Source organism: Epinephelus lanceolatus, chromosome 24, assembly GCF_041903045.1.
Source record: "Epinephelus lanceolatus isolate andai-2023 chromosome 24, ASM4190304v1, whole genome shotgun sequence".
NCBI lineage: Eukaryota > Metazoa > Chordata > Actinopteri > Perciformes > Serranidae > Epinephelus > Epinephelus lanceolatus.
In genome coordinates, this window is record NC_135757.1 from 817,447 (window position 1) to 839,384 (window position 21,938).

The window sequence follows — 21,938 nt, forward strand, 5'->3', positions numbered from 1 at the left end:
TGACCTGGACCTGTGTTAATATCATCTGGACCTGTGTTAATGTGACCTGGACCTGTGTTAATGTGACCTGGACCTGTGTTAATGTGACCTGGACCTGTGTTAATATCATCTGGACCTGTGTTAATATCACCTGGACCTGTGTTAATGTGACCTGGACCTGTGTTAATGTGACCTGGACCTGTGTTAATATCATCTGGACCTGTGTTAATGTGACCTGGACCTGTGTTAATGTGACCTGGACCTGTGTTAATGTGACCTGGACCTGTGTTAATATCATCTGGACCTGTGTTAATATCACCTGGACCTGTGTTAATGTGACCTGGACCTGTGTTAATATCACCTGGACCTGTGTTAATATCACCTGGACCTGTGTTAATGTGACCTGGACCTGTGTTAATATCACCTGGACCTGTGTTAATATCACCTGGACCTGTGTTAATGTGACCTGGACCTGTGTTAATGTGACCTGGACCTGTGTTAATGTGACCTGGACCTGTGTTAATGTGACCTGGACCTGTGTTAATATCATCTGGACCTGTGTTAATGTGACCTGGACCTGTGTTAATGTGACCTGGACCTGTGTTAATGTGACCTGGACCTGTGTTAATATCACCTGGACCTGTGTTCACAGTTCCGGTATCGACGGCACCGTAAATCGTAACAGAGAGAGGCGGTGTGTGTGTGTGTGTGTGTGTGTGTGTGTGTGTGTATCGGTGCAGCAGCTGCTGCAGCCCTCGTGCACAGCGCCCCTCTCCTTCTCTCCGGTGCGCCTGCGTGCTGAAACACACCGAGCGACCGACCGTCCGCTGCCTGGACCGGCAGCAGCACAGAGAGCCACCGGGGCTGCTGGGAACTTCACGGTAACGATAACGAGAGCGGCGGCGGCGGCGGCGGCAGTAACGGTGACGTGATGTGATGCGATGCCGCGCGGGATCACGGTAACGTAAGAACAGCAGCAGCAGCAGCAGCGGAGGAGGAGGAGGAGAAGGAGGAGGAGGAGAGGAGGAGCAGGACTGTCGAGGCTCAGCCGAGGAGGATGCAGCAGTGACGGACTGATCGGTACCGGGAGGAGGAGGGGAACACATCCGTCCGTCCAACGGTGCCCGGTGATCTGATGTAAAGCCGCAGGGATGGACGGGTAGGCAGGGAGGAGGCGCGAGGAGCGGAGCGAGCGACGGTACATAACGGAGGAGAGAGCGCGAGGAGGAGGAGGAGGAGGAGGAGGGAGGCGCCAGGCGGAGGAGCAGCGCGAGGAGGAGGGAGGATGAATTCGGTGGATGGAGGAGGAGAAGCGGGCCCGGACGGCCTGGCGACGGCAGGTAGGGTGTGTGTGTGTGTGCGCGCGCGTGTGTGCGTGAGTGTGTAGTGGGAGCTGCTGTCGCCATGATGCCTCCACATCCGCCCATTGACTCAGAGAATGCGCGTGTGCGCGCGCGTGTAGGCTATGAATGTGTGTGTGTCAGCATCCCCTCTGTCCGCTGGGGTGTGTGTGTGTGTGTGTGTGTGTGTGTGTGTGTGTGTTGGGGGTGGAGGGTCCTACCAAGGAGGATTGTGGGAAGGCCCACTGGTTATCAGTGTGTGTGTGTGTGTGTGTGTGTGTGTGTGTGTGATGTAATGTGTGTAGTAACATGGCAGCTGATAGGTAACACAGGCCGCTGGTCATGTGACGCTTTCATGTTCCATTCATTCCAGCACGGGTCGTGTTATCAGTCGTATTCATACGCCAGGATCTGCTCTCTGATTGGCTGGTAGGCGTTTATTAAACACCGTCTTTGGGACCACCAGCATCACCTGCCGTATGTTAACCCGCAGGTAACCATGGCAACAGCACCGACGCTTCATGCAGTGCTGAACCGGTGGAACCAACCAAACCAGGCGTCCAAAGGTCCTTAAAGGTCCAGTGTGTACGATGCGCTGGTGTGTGATCAGCTGTGTTTCCGTCACCTCAGAACGAGACGTTTGTATTTACATCAGCAGCGGGTCCTCGTCTACGGAGACCGCCATGTTTCTACAGTAGCCCAGAACGGACAAACCAGACTCTGAGTCTAGATAGGGACATTTGCGTTTATTCATCAGCCACCGTAGTCAGCAGCGTTTTCTCAACGGCAGCATCTCAAAAATACTTTTTTTAAAATATGAAACTGCTTCATTCATTGTTGTTTTTTGACAGAGACCGCCACGTTGCACCGCCATGTTTCTACAGTAGCCCAGAGCAGACAAACCAAACACTGACTGACTTTTTTAACGTAACACTTGTTCCTCAGAGTGTTTCCTGGGGTCATTCAGCTGCTGAAGGAATTCTAACCAGTTTGTTTACTATAAAAGAGGTGACACGTGATTTTTTGCTGTGCTAAATATTGACCTGCAGGGACGGAAGAGTGCAGCTGGGAGAACATGACAGTGACTGATGTAACAGACACCTGAGCAGCTCTGTGACCACCCCAGGTTCACCTGAGCAGCTCTGTGACCACCTCAGGTTCACCTGAGCAGCTCTGTGACCACCTCAGGTTCACCTGAGCAGCTCTGTGACCACCCCAGGTTCACCTGAGCAGCTCTGTGACCACCCCAGGTTCACCTGAGCAGCTCTGTGACCACCTCAGGTTCACCTGAGCAGCTCTGTGACCACCTCAGGTTCACCTGAGCGAAGCTCATCTTTTAAAGACAAGGATGGAAAATGTCTTTCTAAACACACGTGCTGTAGCTCAGGATCTCTGAGGGTCTTTACACCACCTGACAACAGTTTGCTTACAGCAGCTCTAAATCTATGTCGAGAAGACAACGTAAAGAGCAGTGGGTTATATCTATATCTATATAGATCTATATAGATATTACTATTTTATTAAGATTTTTTTCTGATATTTTTCTGATATTTTTTGGACATTTTATCAACATTTTTTACAGGCACTTTATAAATATATGTGTGTATATATATATATATATATATACATAAATTATGTTTTATCAACATTTTTCTGACATTTCAAAAATAATATTTTGGACATTTTGATATATATATTTTTTTTACATTTTATCAACATTTTTTCGGACACTTAATAAATATTCTTTCAGGCATTTCATCAGATTCTAATAATCAAACACTGACTGATCACTGACAAACTTTGGGACAGCTGTGGAATAACTGGACGTTTCAATGTTGGCGGGTCGAGTATGATTACAGGACACTACTCTCACGATGGTTTGACCTGACTACAAACATGGAGGATGGAGACAGACAGTGACCATGGTATGAGAGCCATGATGCGTACAGGTGAGGCTGGGCTACCGGCCAGGTAAAGTGGGCGTTCGGCTCCCGTTTGGTCTCTGTGATGGCAGCATTTTGGTCATTTGAATTAATTCACGTTTGTTCAGTTGTTTTTATATGTATGTATATATATATATATACATGTGTGTACTTTTTGGACATTTTATCAAATGTTTTTTCTGACATTTCAATAATTATTTTTGGACATTTAATCTACATTTCTTTGACGTTTAAATAACTTTTTTTTTTCCAGACGTTTTATAAACCTTTTCTTGCATTTTATTAACATTTATTTCCCTAAAATTTATTCATGTTTTTTAGACATTTTCTCAATATTTTTTTCTGACATTTAAATAGTATTTTTCAGTCATTTTATTAACATTTTTTGAACATTTTATTTTACCTTTTTTTTTTTTAAATTTAAATAATAATTCTTTTTCAGGCATTTTATTAACAGTTTTTCTGACATTTAAATCATGCTTTTTGGGCATTTTATCAAAAATTTTTTCCCCTGGTATTTTTTTAAGATTTTTTTTTTTCAACATTTCAACATATTATCAACACTCCTTTGACACTGCGTAGGTATTTTCTGGCATTTCCTTCGTATTCTTCATCAGGAGGCCTTTACTATGAGGCAGCTTGGGAGATGGTACAGTGAAGCAACGTGAGAGCTTTTATTGTGAAGGAGCTACAGTAGATGGTACAGTGAAGCAGCTGGAGAACTTGGACTCTTGATGGATGGACAGACATGGATGTTTGTTAGTTTCTGGTGGACATAACGAGAGTGCGACTGAACGTCTTTGTCTCTACGAGGCTGACATGTTGGAGACCGGGAGGACGCCGTGGCGAGATGTGTTCATTAGTGTTTGTTGCGTAACGTCTGTGATGAGTCCTGACAGACTGACAGCAAGTTTCTCTGAAGGCTTTTCATGTGCAGCTATTTTAGGATTTATACACTGACTCAGTGTGTGTGTGTATGTGTGTGTGTGTGTGTGTGTGATGGAAATCCCTCCTCCTCTGTGCTGGTCACCTTGATCGACAGCAGGTCTGGGATCAGCCGGCTGATGGAGGATCAGTCAGATTCCCTGACACCGTGTAGCGGCGTGTGCTCACTGCTGGACTCACACGGCGTCGTGTTTACAGCCCACAAACACCCACCAGCACCTCATTAGTGCGGCGGGCTGTCGGCTCCTGCTCCGTATTAACCCCAGGTCGGCCCACACTCAGCTCACATCTGAGGGATGTCGTTCCCGTTATGGTCGTCACGGGCGAGACGGGCCAATGTGAGCAGAGATCAGTGGCCTCAACTCGCTGACAGGAAACGCTATCAGCAGCAGGAAGTGCACCGACTCCACGTCCGTCTGACCAGCTGAGGGGACGTATTGTGTCCATGTGCTGAGTCGTCGTGCTGCAGGGCGTCGACGGGATGTCGGATGGGTGGGTGGAGCTGCGAGTAGTTCAGGCACGAATGTGCGTCGGTTCAGGAAAGATGGTAGTTTGTGTTTAAACGAGGGAAACTGACTTCATGAGGACGCAGTTAATCCTCTGAGAGCCACAGATAGTGTCTGTGTGTGGGGGGACATCAGGTCAACAGAACACGTCAGAGACACAGAACCTATTTTTATTCAGATATCTGAAGGTCAGAGGTCAAATGAACCAAGGTGAAAACAGCCATGCTGTTTTTCCCAAAATTTAGACTTTAAGTAAGGAGCGTTGATAAGCCCTCTGCCCGAGAAGCTACATGTTCTGATGATTTATATTTTTCAAAAATTTTACAATTTTCTTTGGAAATTTTATTAAAAAAAAAAAAAAATTCAGATTTTTTGAACGTTTTATCAACATTGGGGTTTTTTTTTTACAGGAATTTCTAAGATTTCAATAATATTTTTCAAGTATTTTATATTTTTTTCCAGATATTTTGTCAACATTTTTTTGAACATTTTATTTTTGTTTTTCCAAATAACGTGGATTCAGGTCTTTTAGTTTCAGATGACACCAGAATCATTACTGTAGCTTTAAAAGACGTGATAAAAATAGCATCACGCAATAAAAGCAGTTAAATAAAATACAGCGTTATATTCAGACATAGAATCAGTGGATGAGTTAACGCTGACGGCAACTGAGGGGCTTTTATTGTGAAACAAACACTCAGTGTGAGTGTGGAGGGTCACAGTGGGCTTTGAGGAGGCTGATTGGTCCAGAGGGAGGATTCAAGGACACTAGTGAAGGAGACAGAGGACAGAGGAAGGAGACGGTTTAGGCTGCTTCCTGTTTTTAGGTTCTCTCTCTAAGGGTTAGCGCCGCTCGTCGAGCTGCTAATGTGAGACGTTTAATGCCCTCAGTGTGTGTGTGTGTGTGTGTTGGATTAGCTTCCTCCCGCTGTGCAGGATGATCTGTGACACACACACACACACACACACACACACACACACACACACACTGAGCCGCAGGAGTCAGCTTTCTAATTGAAATGTCTGTCAGCGTCTCTCTGTGACGCCTGATTGGCTGGTTTGCAGTGGGCGGAGCTACTTTGCTGTGGCCTGCTGGGTGTTTCTAAGTGTTAATAACACAGGTTCAGAAATTACAGCGAGAAAGACGTCTGACAGGAAGTGATGATGAACACTAACAGCAGAGAGCAAGCAGAGGGACTCAGTTCATTAAGTCACGTTAGCAGGACCACAAAACTGTCGCTAATCAAAGCACTGCTGCTAACTGAAACACTGCTACTGTCGCTAACCAAAGTGCTGCTGCTAACTGAAACACTGCTACTGTCGCTAACCAAAGCGCTGCTGCTAAATGAAACACTGCTACTGTCGCTAACCAAAGCGCTGCTGCTAACTGAAACACTGCTACTGTCGCTAACCAAAGTGCTGCTGCTAACTGAGACACTGCTACTGTCGCTAACCAAACGCTGCTGCTAACTGAAACATTGCTACTGTCGCTAACCAAAGCGCTGCTGCTAACTGAAACACAGCTACTGTTGCTAACCAAAGCACTGCTGCTAACTGAGACACAGCTACTGTCGCTAACCAAAGCGCTGCTGCTAACTGAAACACAGCTACTGTCGCTAACCAAAGCGCTGCTGCTAACTGAAACACAGCTACTGTCGCTAACCAAAGCGCTGCTGCTAACTGAGACACAGCTACTGTCGCTAACCAAAGCGCTGCTGTTAACTGAGACACCGCTACTGTCGCTAACCAAAGCGCTGCTGCTAACTGAAACACTGCTACTGTCGCTAACCAAAGCGCTGCTGCTAACTGAGACACTGCTACTGTTGCTAACCAAAGCGCTGCTGCTAACTGAAACACAGCTACTGTCGCTAACCAAAGCGCTGCTGTTAACTGAGACACCGCTACTGTCGCTAACCAAAGCGCTGCTGCTAACTGAGACACAGCTACTGTCGCTAACCAAAGTGCTGCTGCTAACTGAAACACTGCTACTGTTGCTAACCAAAGCGCTGCTGCTAACTGAAACACAGCTACTGTCGCTAACCAAAGCACTGCTGCTAACTGAAACACTGCTACTGTCGCTAACCAAAGCGCTACTGCTAACTGACAAACACATCCACCAGCTAACAGACATCTCCATCTGTTTCATCTTTCAGGTTCTGGTAAAGCAGAGTGCGTTCGGGCGGTCGACGTCCTGACAGTGCTCAGAGAGAAAGTGGCCTTCGTGTCAGGTAAAACACGCACCTGCAGATTTTAGCCCAGTCTGGTCCAGTCTGGTCCTGATGTGACCCGGTTTAACTCAGTGTGTTTTACAGGTGGACGGGACAAACGTGGTGGACCAATCCTGACCTTCCCTGCCAGGACCAATCACGATCGAATAAAACAAGAAGACCTCAGCCGATTGGTCACTTACCTGGCGACCATACCCAGGTAACACTCCCTTGGTCTGTGTATCTGTCGGCCTCTCCTCCTGTCTCCTCCTTGGCCTGTCTCCCCTGTTAACCCCTCTGTCTGTCTGTCTGTCTGTCAGTGAGGATGTGCGTGCTCGTGGCTTCACCGTGGTGGTGGACATGCGCGGCAGTAAGTGGGACAGCGTCAAACCGGTTCTACGGACGCTGCAGGAGTCGTTTTCCTCCAACATCCACACGGCGCTGCTCATCAAACCAGACACCTTCTGGCAGAAACACAAGACCAACCTGGGCAGCGCCAAGCTCAGCTTCGAGGTACTACTGCAGTACTACTTCTCACAACTGCAATACTACTGCTAACTAAAGTGCTACCAGAGACCTACCAGTGCTTTTACAGTGCTACTGCTGATATGAATAGTTCTACTGCTGCTAACTGAGGTTAACACTATTGCTGCTTATTGAACATACCCGACTGTCTCTTCAGACCAGCCTGGTGTCAGTGGAGGGTCTGTCCCGGCTCGTCGATCCCTCCCAGCTGACCTCTGACCTCGGCGGTTCATTGGAGTACGACCATGTCGAATGGACCGAGCTGCGTCTGGGTCTGGAGGAGTTCATGGGGGCCGCCACACAGCTGCTGGCCCAGCTGGAGCAGCTGGAGGCCGGGCTGAACCGCATACCGGAGCCCCAGGATGTGGACGAGGCCCGCAAGTGAGTTCCAAAGTGTTCAATAACTATGAACCACTGCTTTTATAAAGATGTTTTTGTTTATGGAGTAATTCTTTCCCGTTCCAGACTTCTGGAGGAACATGGCCGTCTTCGTAACACCATCGCCACGGCACCAGTCGACGCCCTCGAGCGAGAGGGACGGAGCTTGCTCCAGCGCATGCGCCTGGGCCCCTCCCACAGTGACACCTCCACTGAAGGCAGTGGTGGCGGCGGTGGTAGTCACGGCAGCTGGCTGTCGGGCGGAGCAGACTTCCAGAGTGTTGCGCCAAAGGTTTCGTCTTTGCTGGACCGGCTGCAGGCGGCTCGCACTCACCTGCTGCAGAGCTGGAGCGACAGGAAGCTGCACCTGGATCAGGCGCTGCAGCTGCACCTGTTTGAGCAGGATGCCACCAAGGTCATATTTAATTTTACTACTACTGCTAACTGACGTACAATTACCACTAAACAACCAGTACAGCTGATAACCGAACTACTGCAGCTGTTTTTCACTGAAGTACTACCACTGATACAGAAACACTGTTGTACTGTCTCCATCTCAGATGTCCGAGTGGATCGCTCACAGTAAAGAACTGTTCGTGCAGAGTTTGGCGGAGGTCGGGCAGAACCACCAGCATGCCCTCGACCTCCAGACACAGCACCAGCACTTCACCGCCAACTGCATGGTCAGTGTGATTGTTTGCTTGTTTGTTTGTTTGTTTGTTGTGTGAAACACAACCTTAACAATGCGTCTCCCCGCAGAACGGCAGTGTCAACGTGGACAGCGTGGTTACTGTGGCAGCCAGGCTGGCAGAGGCCGGTCACTATGGGGCAGAGCGAATCGCCATGGTGTCGTCGCGGCTTCAGGAAGACTGGAAGTCCCTGACGACGGCGCTGGAGGAGCGCAGCAACACGCTCGCCATGGCAACCGGCTTCCACCAGGGGGCAGAGCAGGTGAGGAGCACTACATACCAACCTGTCTCACCACCTCTCTTTCTGTCCCCACCTGTCTCACGTCCACCTTCTCCACCTGTCTGTCTGTCTGTCTGTCTGTGTGTCCAGTTCCTGCTCAAAGTGGAAGGTTGGGTTCAGGCGTGCTCTGAAGGCCCGTTGCCGTCGGCGACAGCAGAGCTGGAGGCTGCAACAAAGAAACACCAGGAGCTGAATGAGGAGATCTCTGCCAACTACACCCAGGTACCTGTCTGTCTGTCCCTCCAATCGTCTGTCTGTCTGACTGACCAGCTGTCTGTCTGACTGACTACCTGTCTGTCTGCAGGTCAGTGAGAGCGGGAAAGCCTTATTGGACGTCCTCCAGCGTTGCCCGGCAACCGAATCCGAGGAGTCGACGGCCAAACCGGACTTCACAGCTGCCACGCACGGCATCATGGGAGTTCTGCACCAGGTCATGCAGGTACGTGTCATGGTCACATGTCACACATCGCCAAGAGACAGACAGGTGGCCAGGTGTGACGTTGTCTTTGTGTTGTTGCAGGGACACCATGAGGTGGAGGTGGCGTGGCAGCACCGGAAGCTCCGCCTCCACCAGCGCCTGCAGCTGTGTGTGTTTCAGCAGGATGTGAGACAGGTAGGACGAGTTCAGACCTACGTCAGGGTTCAGGTCCAGACTCATGGACGCCTAAAGCCTGTCTGTCTCTCTCTTCACCTGTCTGTCCCTCTCCACCTGTCCGTTTCTCCCTCCCTGTCCACCTGTCTGTCTCTCAGGTGTTGGACTGGGTGGAGCAGCATGGTGAGGTCTTCCTGAACAAACACAGCGGGGTGGGAAAGTCTCTGCACCGAGCGCGAGCGCTGCAGAAACGCCACGACGACTTCCAGCAGGTGGCACAGGTAAACACATGAGCCCCGCCCACACCTGGATCACCTGACGCACCCCGCAGCGGCCATGTTGAATAAATGATACCTGTGTGTGTGTGTGTGTGTGTGTGTGTGTGTGTCAGAACACGTACACTAACGCAGAGAAGCTCCTGGAAGCAGCCGACCAGCTGGCTCAGTCAGGAGAGTGTGAGGAGGAGGAGATCTACCAGGCTGCCAGGGACCTGGAGCTCCGCATGCAGGTACACTGCTCTTATTGTGAAGGGCACAGACAGGAAGTGCTGCAGGAAGTTAACGTGTGTTGTGTGTGCAGGCCTTCATCCAGAGGGTGGAGCAGAGGAAGCTGCTGCTGGACCTGGCTGTGTCCTTCTACACCCACACCAAGGAGGTAACACACACTGCTGACACCTCCCACTGACACCTGACACCACCCACTGACACCTAAGACCTCCCACTGACACCTGACACCACCCACTGACACCTGACACCTCCCACTGACACCTGACAACACCCACTGACACCTAACACCTCCCACTGACACCTGACACCACCCACTGACACCTGACACCTCCCACTGACACCTGACAACACCCACTGACACCTAACACCTCCCACTGACACCTGACACCACCCTCTGACGCCTGACACCACCCTCTGATGCCTGACATCTCCCACTGACACCTAACACCTCCCACTGACACCTGACACCACCCACTGACACCTGACACCTCCCACTGACACCTGACACCTCCCACTGACACGTAACACCACCCTCTGATGCCTGACATCTCCCACTGACACCTGACACCTCCCACTGACACCTGACACCACCCTCTGACACCTGACACCTCCCACTGACACCTGACACCACCATCTGGAACTGGAACTTACATCCTCCTCCTCCTCCTCAGCTCTCAGTGTGGATGGAGGGTCTCCAGAAGCAGCTGACCTCTGACCCGTGTATTTGTCCCGACACCGTAGAGTCTCTTCAGTCTCTCATCAGTCAGCAGCAGCAGCAACAGGCCAACACACAGGTACCTGCTGACCTTTGACCTCTGACCTGCAGCCTAACACACTAACACCCCCCTTACCTCTGACCTCTGACCTCACACTAACCCCAGCTCTAACCCTGACCCACAGGAAGCTGCGATGAGTGTCATCCGGGAAGGAGAAGACCTCATCCTCCAACTCAGGTGTGTTTGATTCACTCATCAGGGCGGCTCAGAGGCCTGCATGGAGCCAGTGTGTGTTATTATTAGTGTGTTTGTTTTGTAGTTTGGGTGTGTTTGTTTTGCAGTTTCTGAAGTCCCCGTGGTTTCAGGTTTGTTTGACCACTTTAGGTGCGTTTGTTTCAGGCCCCAGGGCAGCTCAGTAGCTCACGTGGAGACGGTGCTGCAGCAGCTGGAGGAGTCTCACGTTCAGCTTGAGGAACTTTTCCACCAGAGGAAGATCCGACTGGACGTGTACCTGCAGCTACGCATCCTGCAGCAGTGCACGCTGGAGGTAAACTGATCAATAATCAATAATCGACATGTTACACCTCCATCCTTAGCGTCAAGGTTCCATTCCCTGTGAACGTTTGTGTGTTTCCTAGGTAACGGGGGAAATGGACGCCTGGAAGCAGGACCTCCAGAAACAGTCCCAGGACTTCTCTGCAGAGAAGCTAGCATCGCCGCGCATGCCAGACGCAAACCAGGATAAGCTTGCCCAGGACAAGCTGGGACTGGGCCAGTCGCGGCTGGTGGAGGCTAGCCCAGAGGTGCTAACGCTAGCACAGCAGCGCATCCACAGGTAAACAGGCTGGCATGCTGACATCATCATGACTCATGACAAAAAAAAGAAAAAAAAAAAACAGAGGCCATGTTGGGCTTTGACTAAGTGACTGATTCATCCGCAGGCACATGGAGCGACGGCTGGCCATGAACAACATGATCTATGAGGTCATCCAACAAGGTCATGACCTTCAGCAGTACATAACCGAGGTCCAGGCATCAGGTACGAGTCACACTGTCACTGTAACTGAGTACTGACGGAAACATCCGTAGTAATCTGAATGACGGGGCCAACTGGTGGTTTAGATAACAGAAAAGACAAGGATCTAGCGTAGAGCCCTGAGGTACACCACAACAGACCAGATGGGGGCTACATGGGGGCCTCCAGGGGTGTTTAGAGCTCCTTTTGGGAGTTCCAGTGTAGCCTGGTCCTTCAGGTGGCTCTTAAAGACCATTGAGGACTTCAAGTGGCCATCAAAAGGGTTCCTGGAGAGTTCCCAGAGACCACTTTGAGGTCTGCGAAGGTAACAGAGGGATAGATCAGCACAGGGTTCATGTGGTCACTGAAAGGCCTCCAAATGTTCAACTGGTCCTTGGAGGGCTTTCACTACTACCTTGGGGATTCCCAGGAACCCTTGACAGAACTCTGGTGACCTTGAGAGACTTTCAGAAGAGGGTTTCAGAAGTTCTCAAGGAGATGCTAGAGATCCTTGATGGTTCTGCACTGCTTCTTGAAGCAGTTCTACAAGAGCTTCCTGTAGCTATTGGACTGTCACACCGGTAACCGGAGGTAACCTCAGACGTGACAGGATCCAAGGGGCCTTGAGGGATTTAAGTGTGTCATTCAGTGTGTTCCAGGGGACCTTTTTTGGGTTCTACATCTTTCTCATTCTTGAGGAGTTTGAGGGATCATATGGTGTTTAAGAGCTCTCAGTGGACGTTAAGGGAGGTCCTAGAAGTCTCCAGGATTGCCCAATGGTCCTTGCAGGTAATTCTATCATTAACAAAGTATCTGGGACCTTGAGGGATTTCCAGAAGTTTTTCGTGGGTTCCAGGGATCTTTGAGTGGTTTCTGGTGCTTTGTTGGGTAATTCCAAAGGGAGTTCTAGAGGTCCCTTGGGGAGTTGCAGGGGTCCTTGACACAGCTCCAAAAGGGGGTTCTGGGGGCCCCTAATAATAAGGGTATTCCCTCAAAGGAAGAACTTAAGGAAGTTTCTGGAGTCTTTTTTGTTGATTCCAGGGGCCCTCTGGTGGTTTTGAGTGTTCCTCAATGGGGCTGAGTGATTACTGAGGGAGTTCTAATGGACCCCCATAAGGTTCCAGTGGTCTTTAAAGATGTTTTAAGGTCCCTTAATAGTTTTCCACTAGTCACTAAGTGGATTCAAGTAGTTGCTGACAGTTTCCAGGACAGTGAAGGAACTTTTGTTGGTTCCAGGGATCCTTGAAGAGGTTACAGAACCCCTTGATAGTTTTCCACTGGACCCTAAGTAGATTCAAGGAGACCCTGATGGGGTTCCAGGACACTAAGGGAACCTTAGTGGTTCCAGAGACCCTTGATAGTTTTCCATTTGTTTCTAAGTAGATTCAAGGAGTTGCTGACAGAGTTCCAGGACACTGAAGTAAATCTTTGTGGATTCCAGTGGTCCTTGAAGAGGTTCCAGAACCCCGTAGTAGTTTTCCACTGGTCACTAAATGAATTCAAGGAGTTGCTGACAGGGTTCCAGGACACTGAAAGAAGTTTTTGTGGATTCCAGGGGTCCTTGAGTGGTTGTGTGTAGTTTGTGAGCTGTGTCTGGAGGTCCTTGAGAAGGTTCCAAACTCTGTGACACTGGACAGTTTCACAAAGAGAGGAGGTAAAGATGCTTTAAAGGGCCCATGTGGTCCTTGACGTGCTTCAAGGTTACCTGGATTTCATTTTGGGGCGTGTTGCGCTCCAGGAGTTTCCAGGAGTCTCTAACACCATCAGACGTCGGTTCACAGTTTGGACCAAGCAGCCATGATGATGATGATGATGATGATGATGATGTCGGGGGGGGGGGGGGGGGGGGGGGGCAGAGAAGATCATGGGGGGAAGGGGATGGGGTTGCTATGGAAACTGCTCTCTGAAGCACACAGCTGGTCCCCATGGAAACCAGGGGATTGAATTTTGCCATGGAGATACACAGACGAGCAAATACACACGGACGGAGATTAAAATGCAAATTCACAAGGCTGGTTAACCTACCTTATGAGGACTGTGTGTGTGTGTGTGTGTGTGTGTGTTAGGTATTGAGCTGTCTGAGGCGGAGGGGGGTCTCTCAGCTCAGGTGGACGAGCTGCAGCGCCTCCTGCAGGACAAACAGAAGGAGCTGCAGCAGATTGCAGATCACACACACACACACCTGGAGCAGAACCTGCAGCTGAGACACCTGCAGAGTCAGGTCAAACAGGTAACACACACCTGTAGAGTCAGGTCAAACAGGTAACACACACCTGCAGAGTCAGGTCAGACAGGTAACACACCCCTGCAGAGTCAGGTCAGACAGGTAACACACACCTGTAGAGTCAGATCAGACAGGTAACACACACCTGCAAAGTCAGGTCAGACAGGTAACACACACCTGCAGAGTCAGGTCAGACAGGTAACACACACCTGTAGAGTCAGGTCAGACAGGTAACACACACCCATAGAGTCAGGTCAGACAGGTAACACACACCTGTAGAGTCAGGTCAGACAGGTAACACACACCCGTAGAGTCAGGTCAGACAGGTAACACACACCCGTAGAGTCAGGTCAGACAGGTAACACACACCCGTAGAGTCAGGTCAAACAGGTAACACACACCCGTAGAGTCAGGTCAAACAGGTAACACACACCCGTAGAGTCAGGTCAGACAGGTAACACACACCCGTAGAGTCAGGTCAGACAGGTAACACACACCCGTAGAGTCAGGTCAGACAGGTAACACACACCCGTAGAGTCAGGTCAGACAGGTAACACACACCCGTAGAGTCAGGTCAAACAGGTAACACACACCCGTAGAGTCAGGTCAGACAGGTAACACACACCCGTAGAGTCAGGTCAAACAGGTAACACACACCCGTAGAGTCAGGTCAAACAGGTAACACACACCCGTAGAGTCAGGTCAAACAGGTAACACACCTGTAGAGTCAGGTCAAACAGGTAACACACACCTGTAGAGTCAGGTCAAACAGGTAACACACACCTGTAGAGTCAGGTCAAACAGGTAACACACACCTGTAGAGTCAGGTCAAACAGGTAACACACACCTGTAGAGTCAGGTCAAACAGGTAACACACACCTGTCTGTCTCTTTCCCCCCTGCCTGTCTCAGGTGCTGGGCTGGATCTCAGAGGGGGAGGTGATGTTGTCGTCCTGCATGTTGAACTCCAGCTGTCTGTCTGAAGCTGAGCAGCTACAGAGGGAGCACGAGCGCCTCCAACAGGCCATAGAGGTAACTGCACTCCAAGAATTCACAGTCACTGAACTGAGACAAGGTCAGTCAGTGAAACTCCTCATGTGACATCTCTTTCAGGCTCTCCTCCACGCAGACTCCTTGCAGAGGACTCACCAGGTGGCTCTGGCGCTGCAGCAGAGGGCAGAGCTTCTGGTCAGGTGAGTCACACGGCACTCATACATCTATGCAGGCTGGAAACGAACCTCTTTCTCATCAAGTGACCTCTGACCTCCCCCCCTTAGGTCAGGTCACTACGACCCAGATGCGGTGCGGTCTTGTGCCCAGACGGTGGCGCTGCACTGGCAGACTCTGATGCTGAGGATTGAAGACCGACTCAAACTGGTCAACGCCTCCGCAGCCTTCTACAGGACGTCCCAGCAGGTATCACCATCTGTCTGTCTACTTGCACTACCTGTCTGTCTGTCTGTCTGTCTGTGTAGCTACCTGTCTGCCTGCCCCTCCAGGTGTGTGGGGTGCTGGAGAGTCTGGAGCAGGAGTACCGCAGGGAGGAGGACTGGTGTGGAGGTGGAGAGAGGCAGCCGGAGCTCCTCCTGCCGCTGGTCAGTAAACACATGGAGCAGAAGGAGGCGTTCCTGAAGGTGAGGACAGTCCTGGACACTTTTATACAGTCTGTTTTTGTTAGTTTGTTTGTGACATTCTGTAAAATGTGAACATAGCAGAGAGCTGAGCACAGCTGCTGTCCGACTCCACATTAAGAGAGATGCTGTGCACATTTACTCATGAGGAGCAGCATAGCTAAACTAAATTTTTAGTTCTGCTTCCTCTTTAACCACAGTTGTAGTTTTGATATTTACTTTTATGACATTATGTGAAATGTGAACGTAGCAGAGAGCAGAGCAGAGCTGCTTTCAAACTCCACATTAAGAGAGACACTATGCTCATTTATGCACGAGGAGCAGTGTAACTAAACTAAAGTTTAGTTCTGTTTCCTCTGTCAAGTGTAGAACTACAGTTTTTAGTTTTGATATTTGCTGCTGTGACATTCTGTAAAATCAGAACATAGCAGAGATCAGAGCAGAGCTTCTGTCTGACTCCTAATTAAGAGAGATGCTACACACTGATGCACAAGGAGTGTCAGTGTGTAGTATTTAAAAAAACATCAGTATTAGGGTCCCTCTGTTCTTTGATAAATGATAGTATTTATTTGTTGTGGACAGTCTTCGATGGTCTGCGAACGTCTCGAGGCATCCTTTTCTTTATTGGTCATAAAAAGTCCTGAGCTGTTCACATATATTAACCTCAGTGTGACAGGGTGACTAACAGTCTTGGTTCGATGGCAACAGGCCTGCACTCTGGCCAGACGGAACGCCGAAGTCTTCCTCAAGTACATCCACCGTAACAGCGTCACCATGGCAAACATCTCAGGCCACAGTGTCACCGTCTCCGGGGTGACGGGGGTCACCGAGGTCACGGGGCACTCCAGGGTGCCGGAGCAACAGGTCAAAGGTGAAATGAACACACTCAGAGACACACGAGTCATGTTCAGTCAGTGTAAACAGAGACATGCGGTGGAGCCAGTGTAGAGCCCTGAGGGACTCCACCTGGTTTATATCTGTATGCAGCGTGGCGTTCGTTTGACTGATCCAGGTGTGTGTGTGTGTGTGTGTGTGCAGGTATCCTCAGTGAGCTGCTGCAAAGGGAAAACAGAGTTCTTCATTTCTGGACTTTGAAGAAACGTAGACTGGATCAGTGCCAGCAGTACCTGATGTTCCAGAGCCACGCCCAGCAGGTACGCCGTTAACGTTAAATCAAAAATAAATTAATTAATATTACAGTGAAAGAAAATTGATGCATTCTCTTTTTAAGTTTGGATGATTATTAATTAATTTATTCACTGGCAGAGGTGGAAGAATTAATTTCATCTTTTCATGAGGTAAAACCAGCTATATGGAGACAGATTAGTGTCAATATCAGCTGTGTAAACAGATTAACAGCCTGTGTGTTTATGTGTAATCTGTGAATATTAAACATCCACAAATACAAAAAAAATCTGTGAAATCAAATAACTATTTAGCCAATACACAAATTCGACAAAAAAACATCTCTGAATACATTTAATTATGGCAACGCATTGACACCACGCAAAACCTAACAAAAATATTTTGTGAATATAAAAAAACCCTGCAAATACGCAAACAAATCCAAAAACAAAATAAATAAATAAGATATATTTTATACATATATATAAAAAAAAATATATATATATATATATAGATACATACATTCACATCCATATACATCCATATCAATTATTTATTTATATTTTTTATTTTTGGATTTGCTTGTGCTTTTGCATTTTAGTTTTACACCCGCAGAATTTGTTTATTAGCAAAATAGTTATTTGATTTCACAGATGTTTTTGTATTTGTTGACGGTGTTACAGATTACACATTAACACACAGAATAAATATATAATTTAGATATACACATATATATATATATATATATATATATATATATATATATATATATACATATATATATAAAAATACTAGTTTGCTAGTAAAAGTCCTTGTCTGGCAGGGGTTGGGGGGGTTAGGTTAGTATTATTACTGATACTTTGACATGTGAGCAGTATTTAATGTTTATATTGGGTCGTTTCATCTTTAACAGTGTATGAAAATTATAATCTGTGAACTAACTACAGTATTCAGATAAATGTAGCACAGTTGAAGTACTCAGGTAAAGAAAATTACAAAATTATTTTGATAAATCGCCCACGTTCTAAAATTCTAAACGGTTAGCCAAAAAATTATTCAGTTAATTAGTCGAATGGAAGTTTTGAGTCTGTTCAATATGAAATGCATGATGGGATACATGTCGACTAAATTCATCTCCTGAAGCATCCTGGGTAACATGACGGGGGCTGTTCAGGGTTAAATCCAGACAGTGTATGTGTCTTTTTGCCACAGGCTCTGGATTGGCTGCAGCAGTCAGGTGACCACTACCTGTCTACGCACACGTCGCCAGGGGCAACAGTGACCGAGACGCAAGAACTGCTGAACCAGCACCGAGAGTTCTGCGTGTCGGCCAAGGTGAGAACGCACCCACAGATGTGCGTACATACATGTATGACGACCGTCACTCACCTGTCGCTCTGCCTCTCAGCACACACAGGAGAAGGTTCACCTGCTCATCCAACTGGCTGAGAGCATGCTGGCCAAAGGCCACGCCCACCGCGCCGAGCTCCGCCGCTGCGTCTCCACTGTGGATAAACGTTACCGCGACTTCACCGTCAGGATGGGGCAGTACCGTCACCTGCTGGAGACGGCGCTCGGAGGCTGCTCGCAGGTACGAACATTATAGTAAAGTAAAGTCGTAGTATTTGGAAGTAAAGTAGTATTTAGTAGTTAAATTGTAGTATTTGGTAGTAAAGTCGTAGTTTTCAGAAGTTAAGTCATAGTCTTTGGAAGTTAAGTCGTAGTTTTCAGAAGTTAAATCGTAGTCTTTGGAAGTAAAGTTGTAGTTTTCGGAAGTAAAGTCGTAGTATTTGGAAGTTAAGTTGTAGTTTTCAGAAGTTAAATCGTAGTCTTTGGAAGTAAAGTCATAGTATTCTGTAGTACTCTGTGTGTACTTTTAATGACCATGCTGTACGGTGTCCCTGTCAGGACAATAAGGACTTGGAGCTGGAGCTGATCCCCAACAGTCTGTCTGACTCGGACCCCGAGGTCAACCTGTCTGACCCGAGTCACCAAGTCAGCGATGAGAAGAGACGCTCCGCCCGCAAGAAGGAGTGAGTACAAGTACTACAAGTACTGTGACTGTGTGAGTACTGTCAGAGTGAACATGCTGTGGTGACATGTGTGTGTTCTCAGGTACATCATGGCTGAACTCCTCCAAACAGAGCGAGTCTACGTCAGAGACCTGCAGGAGTGTATCGAGGTACACACTTCACATCACAGTACTGCAACACTACGCAGTACCACACAGTACCACTGAGTACAGTCCACACAATGTCCTGCATTACACAACACCACAGAGTACTCACACCAACAGCACCCTCTGCTGGCAGAAGTACACACCACACTGATACAGAGCAGAAGAACCACAGCTCTGATAAGTACTTATACCACGTAGTACTACATCAGAGTGGAGGGTACTTCCTGTACTGCAGTAATACTTTCTCCTGGTGCAGACGTACCTGTGGGAGATGACGAGCGGCTCCGAGGACGTCCCACCTGGTCTGTCCAACAAGGACGAAATCGTGTTCGGAAACATCCAGGACATCTACGAGTTTCACAACAGGTACTACGAAGTACACTAACAAGTACACTAAGAAGTACATTAAGAAGTACACTGCTGTACATGTGCTACAGTGGACACATCCAGGACGTCTACGAGTTTCACAATAGGTACTGTGAGATACACTATAACTTAAGTATTTATTTGTACTCTGTGTGTTGCAGTATTTTCCTGAAGGAGCTGGAAAACTACGAACAGCTTCCTGAGGATGTCGGACACTGCTTTGTTACCTGGGTAACCAGTTTGTTTGTTTGTTTTTAATGAAGTAAAAATGTAAACGAGCATGTTAATAAAGTGATAAATGTTTTGTTTTTGTGTGTGTGTGTGTGTGTGTGTGTGTGTGTCAGGCGGATAAGTTCCACATGTACGTGACGTACTGCAGGAACAAACCGGACTCCAGTTTACTGATCCAGCAGCACGGCGTCGGATTCTTCGAGGTTTGTTTACTGACGACATCTGTTGACTTATCGATTATTAATAATCCTAAATCAACTGTCTGTCCTTCACTGAGAACATTCACTACAAATGTACCGCAATGTCACTCCTTCAGGAGACATCCAGGAAATCTCAGAGTAAGAGAGTCTCTGTGTGGATGGAGACTTTGGACCCTGAGGCTGAACTGGTTTGAAACCAGTGACCTGAAAAATAATTTAGTGTTTTCACAGCCGGTCAGCTGAACACGCAACGAGCCAGTCTCCTCGGGGATGGGGCCATTTTACTATGACCTCAGTACACAGAGACGTCTGTCAGTGTCCTGTCTTCAATTAAAGCTTTAGTTGTTTCAAAAGATAAAACAATTAATTTCTGCTTCAGATATTTTTAATTTTTTTTTAATGAAATGTTTCATAGTTTTATATTTTTATATTTTATTTTCATACATTTCCAGAACATAATTCTGAATGTTGGACAAAGCATGGATCAAAATTGGTTTCATTTTGTTGACATAAAAATCAAAAGAGAGGGATGATGGAATTTTTAATCTCTTTTTATCACTCCATAAATGAGAAAAAAAGCAGCCATAAATATCAAATTTGCCATATTTTTAGGAATAAAAAGCTCTATAAATCCGTGCCCAAATAATATATGAACAAACCCTCTGTACAAACCTCCAGAATATAGACAGGAATAAAACTATATAAGAAATACTGAAGTTGAGATTTATAAGTCAGAATTTTAAAAAAAAAAAAGACCTTTAAAGAAATGTTTTGTAAAATTCCAACATTTTCAATTAAAAAAAAACAAAAAAACAAACAGTCACTATCATGAAACTTCTTTAGTTGATCACTTACATTGGGACAAATATTTTTCGTAGTACAGGTTTTCGATGAATTTTATGTGTAAACATTGAACTGAGGCATTATCTGATGAAATATGAGCTGATTTTCATACATTTCTGAACACTGGACAAAACGTGGATCAAAAGTCTTGTTTACTGTTGTTGACATATTAGAGTCAAAGGTTTTACAGAGGGATGTTTGGATATCTCTTATCACTCCATAAATCAGAAAAAAAACCTGCCATAAAAAAAAAACATTTTCACCATGTTTTTAGGAATAAAACGTTCCGTCAATCAGTCTATGAATAACGTATATGAATATATGAACAAGCACCTTTCTAACAAACCTTCAAAATACAGACAGGAATTAAAGTGGAGAATTTGGTGTCTGTAAGTGCTGCTGAAGCTGAGAGTTATGACTCAGACCATTAGAGATATGTTTTGTAGAATTCCAACATTTTTTCAACATTTAGACACTCAGGTAAAAAAAATCTTAGCTAATAGACATCATCATGAAACTTGCCTCGTTGATAACTGTTATAAAAACAATTATTTATTATATAACAATTCTCCTTAAATTTAAAGTTTGAATATAAAAATTAAGCATTATCAAATTTTTCATACATTTTAAGAACATAAATCTGAACTTAAAAGAGAGCCTTAAGAGCTCAGTTCAGTTGATGCTGTTGTTGGCTTTGTGCTAATATGGCAACCACTGGTCCAGAGCGAGTCACAGTATGAAATAAATGTTGATCAGTGAAGTTACAATGTTTTTAACTGTCGTGTGAACGCTTGTTGTGTGCAGGAGGTGCAGAGGAGACACGGCCTGGCTAACTCCATCTCCTCCGCTCTCATCAAACCAGTTCAGAGGATCACCAAATACCAGCTGCTGCTCAAGGTACGTCTTTTTGTCGGTCCACAGAAATCCTTCAGACCAAAACTGTTGTTAAAGTTTGTGACGGTCGACCTCCAGTGATTTCACACCAATTCAAAGCTGCTCACTTCATGAAATCAAAATACTAATCTTTGGACTGTAACTTTAAAAAAAGCACAAAATGATTACGTTTTTAGACGAGCCGAAACACATTTAATACATTTATTATAAAATATACATTGACCAGTACCTGAGCAGCACCTTTCTAGAAACCAGTTACTGAGACGAAGCTTACGTTAGCTAAAAACGTGTTACAGAGAAATCCATTATTTCTTTTGCTATCAAAGCTAACATTAGCTAATGTGCTAAAAAGCTAGCATTTGTTTTTGCTATTAACTTCTCCTCCGTCCTGTGGGGGACGGTCAGGTTTATGTTGTCGCCCAGCTCATGTCTCTGGTCCCGTGATTTGTGGACTGATGTGTGTGTATATGTCCATAGGAGCTGTTAGCGTGCTGCGAGGAGGGGAAAGGAGAGATAAAGGAAGGTCTGGACGTCATGCTGAGCGTCCCCAAGAGAGCCAACGACGCCATGCACGTTAGCATGCTGGAAGGTAACGCAGATCATTGTCCTCACAGGACGACATGAC

The 21,938-nt window shown here is 47.1% G+C and overlaps 1 protein-coding gene across 2 annotated transcripts in view; it reads left to right on the forward strand.

Moving 5' to 3' along the window:
* Window positions 1-778: 778 nt before the first annotated feature.
* LOC117250229 (kalirin-like) overlaps window positions 779-21,938 on the forward strand; it is a 45,004-nt gene continuing 23,844 nt past the window's right edge. For both annotated transcript variants that reach the window (XM_078165703.1, XM_078165704.1), the window contains exons 1-35: window positions 779-1,319; window positions 6,867-6,941; window positions 7,026-7,140; window positions 7,241-7,433; window positions 7,603-7,826; window positions 7,911-8,238; window positions 8,384-8,506; window positions 8,583-8,774; window positions 8,883-9,014; window positions 9,097-9,231; window positions 9,313-9,405; window positions 9,543-9,665; window positions 9,776-9,892; window positions 9,964-10,038; window positions 10,562-10,684; window positions 10,791-10,843; window positions 11,006-11,153; window positions 11,245-11,441; window positions 11,548-11,645; window positions 13,688-13,851; window positions 14,757-14,876; window positions 14,958-15,037; window positions 15,122-15,260; window positions 15,344-15,478; window positions 16,184-16,346; window positions 16,514-16,629; window positions 17,813-17,935; window positions 18,009-18,191; window positions 18,509-18,633; window positions 18,716-18,782; window positions 19,036-19,145; window positions 19,307-19,376; window positions 19,490-19,579; window positions 21,224-21,316; window positions 21,791-21,902. In XM_078165703.1, coding sequence (XP_078021829.1) covers window positions 1,265-1,319; window positions 6,867-6,941; window positions 7,026-7,140; window positions 7,241-7,433; window positions 7,603-7,826; window positions 7,911-8,238; window positions 8,384-8,506; window positions 8,583-8,774; window positions 8,883-9,014; window positions 9,097-9,231; window positions 9,313-9,405; window positions 9,543-9,665; window positions 9,776-9,892; window positions 9,964-10,038; window positions 10,562-10,684; window positions 10,791-10,843; window positions 11,006-11,153; window positions 11,245-11,441; window positions 11,548-11,645; window positions 13,688-13,851; window positions 14,757-14,876; window positions 14,958-15,037; window positions 15,122-15,260; window positions 15,344-15,478; window positions 16,184-16,346; window positions 16,514-16,629; window positions 17,813-17,935; window positions 18,009-18,191; window positions 18,509-18,633; window positions 18,716-18,782; window positions 19,036-19,145; window positions 19,307-19,376; window positions 19,490-19,579; window positions 21,224-21,316; window positions 21,791-21,902 — 4,489 coding nt within the window. In that variant the 5' untranslated portion in view covers window positions 779-1,264. The remainder of the gene's footprint in view (window positions 1,320-6,866; window positions 6,942-7,025; window positions 7,141-7,240; window positions 7,434-7,602; window positions 7,827-7,910; window positions 8,239-8,383; window positions 8,507-8,582; window positions 8,775-8,882; window positions 9,015-9,096; window positions 9,232-9,312; window positions 9,406-9,542; window positions 9,666-9,775; window positions 9,893-9,963; window positions 10,039-10,561; window positions 10,685-10,790; window positions 10,844-11,005; window positions 11,154-11,244; window positions 11,442-11,547; window positions 11,646-13,687; window positions 13,852-14,756; window positions 14,877-14,957; window positions 15,038-15,121; window positions 15,261-15,343; window positions 15,479-16,183; window positions 16,347-16,513; window positions 16,630-17,812; window positions 17,936-18,008; window positions 18,192-18,508; window positions 18,634-18,715; window positions 18,783-19,035; window positions 19,146-19,306; window positions 19,377-19,489; window positions 19,580-21,223; window positions 21,317-21,790; window positions 21,903-21,938) is intronic.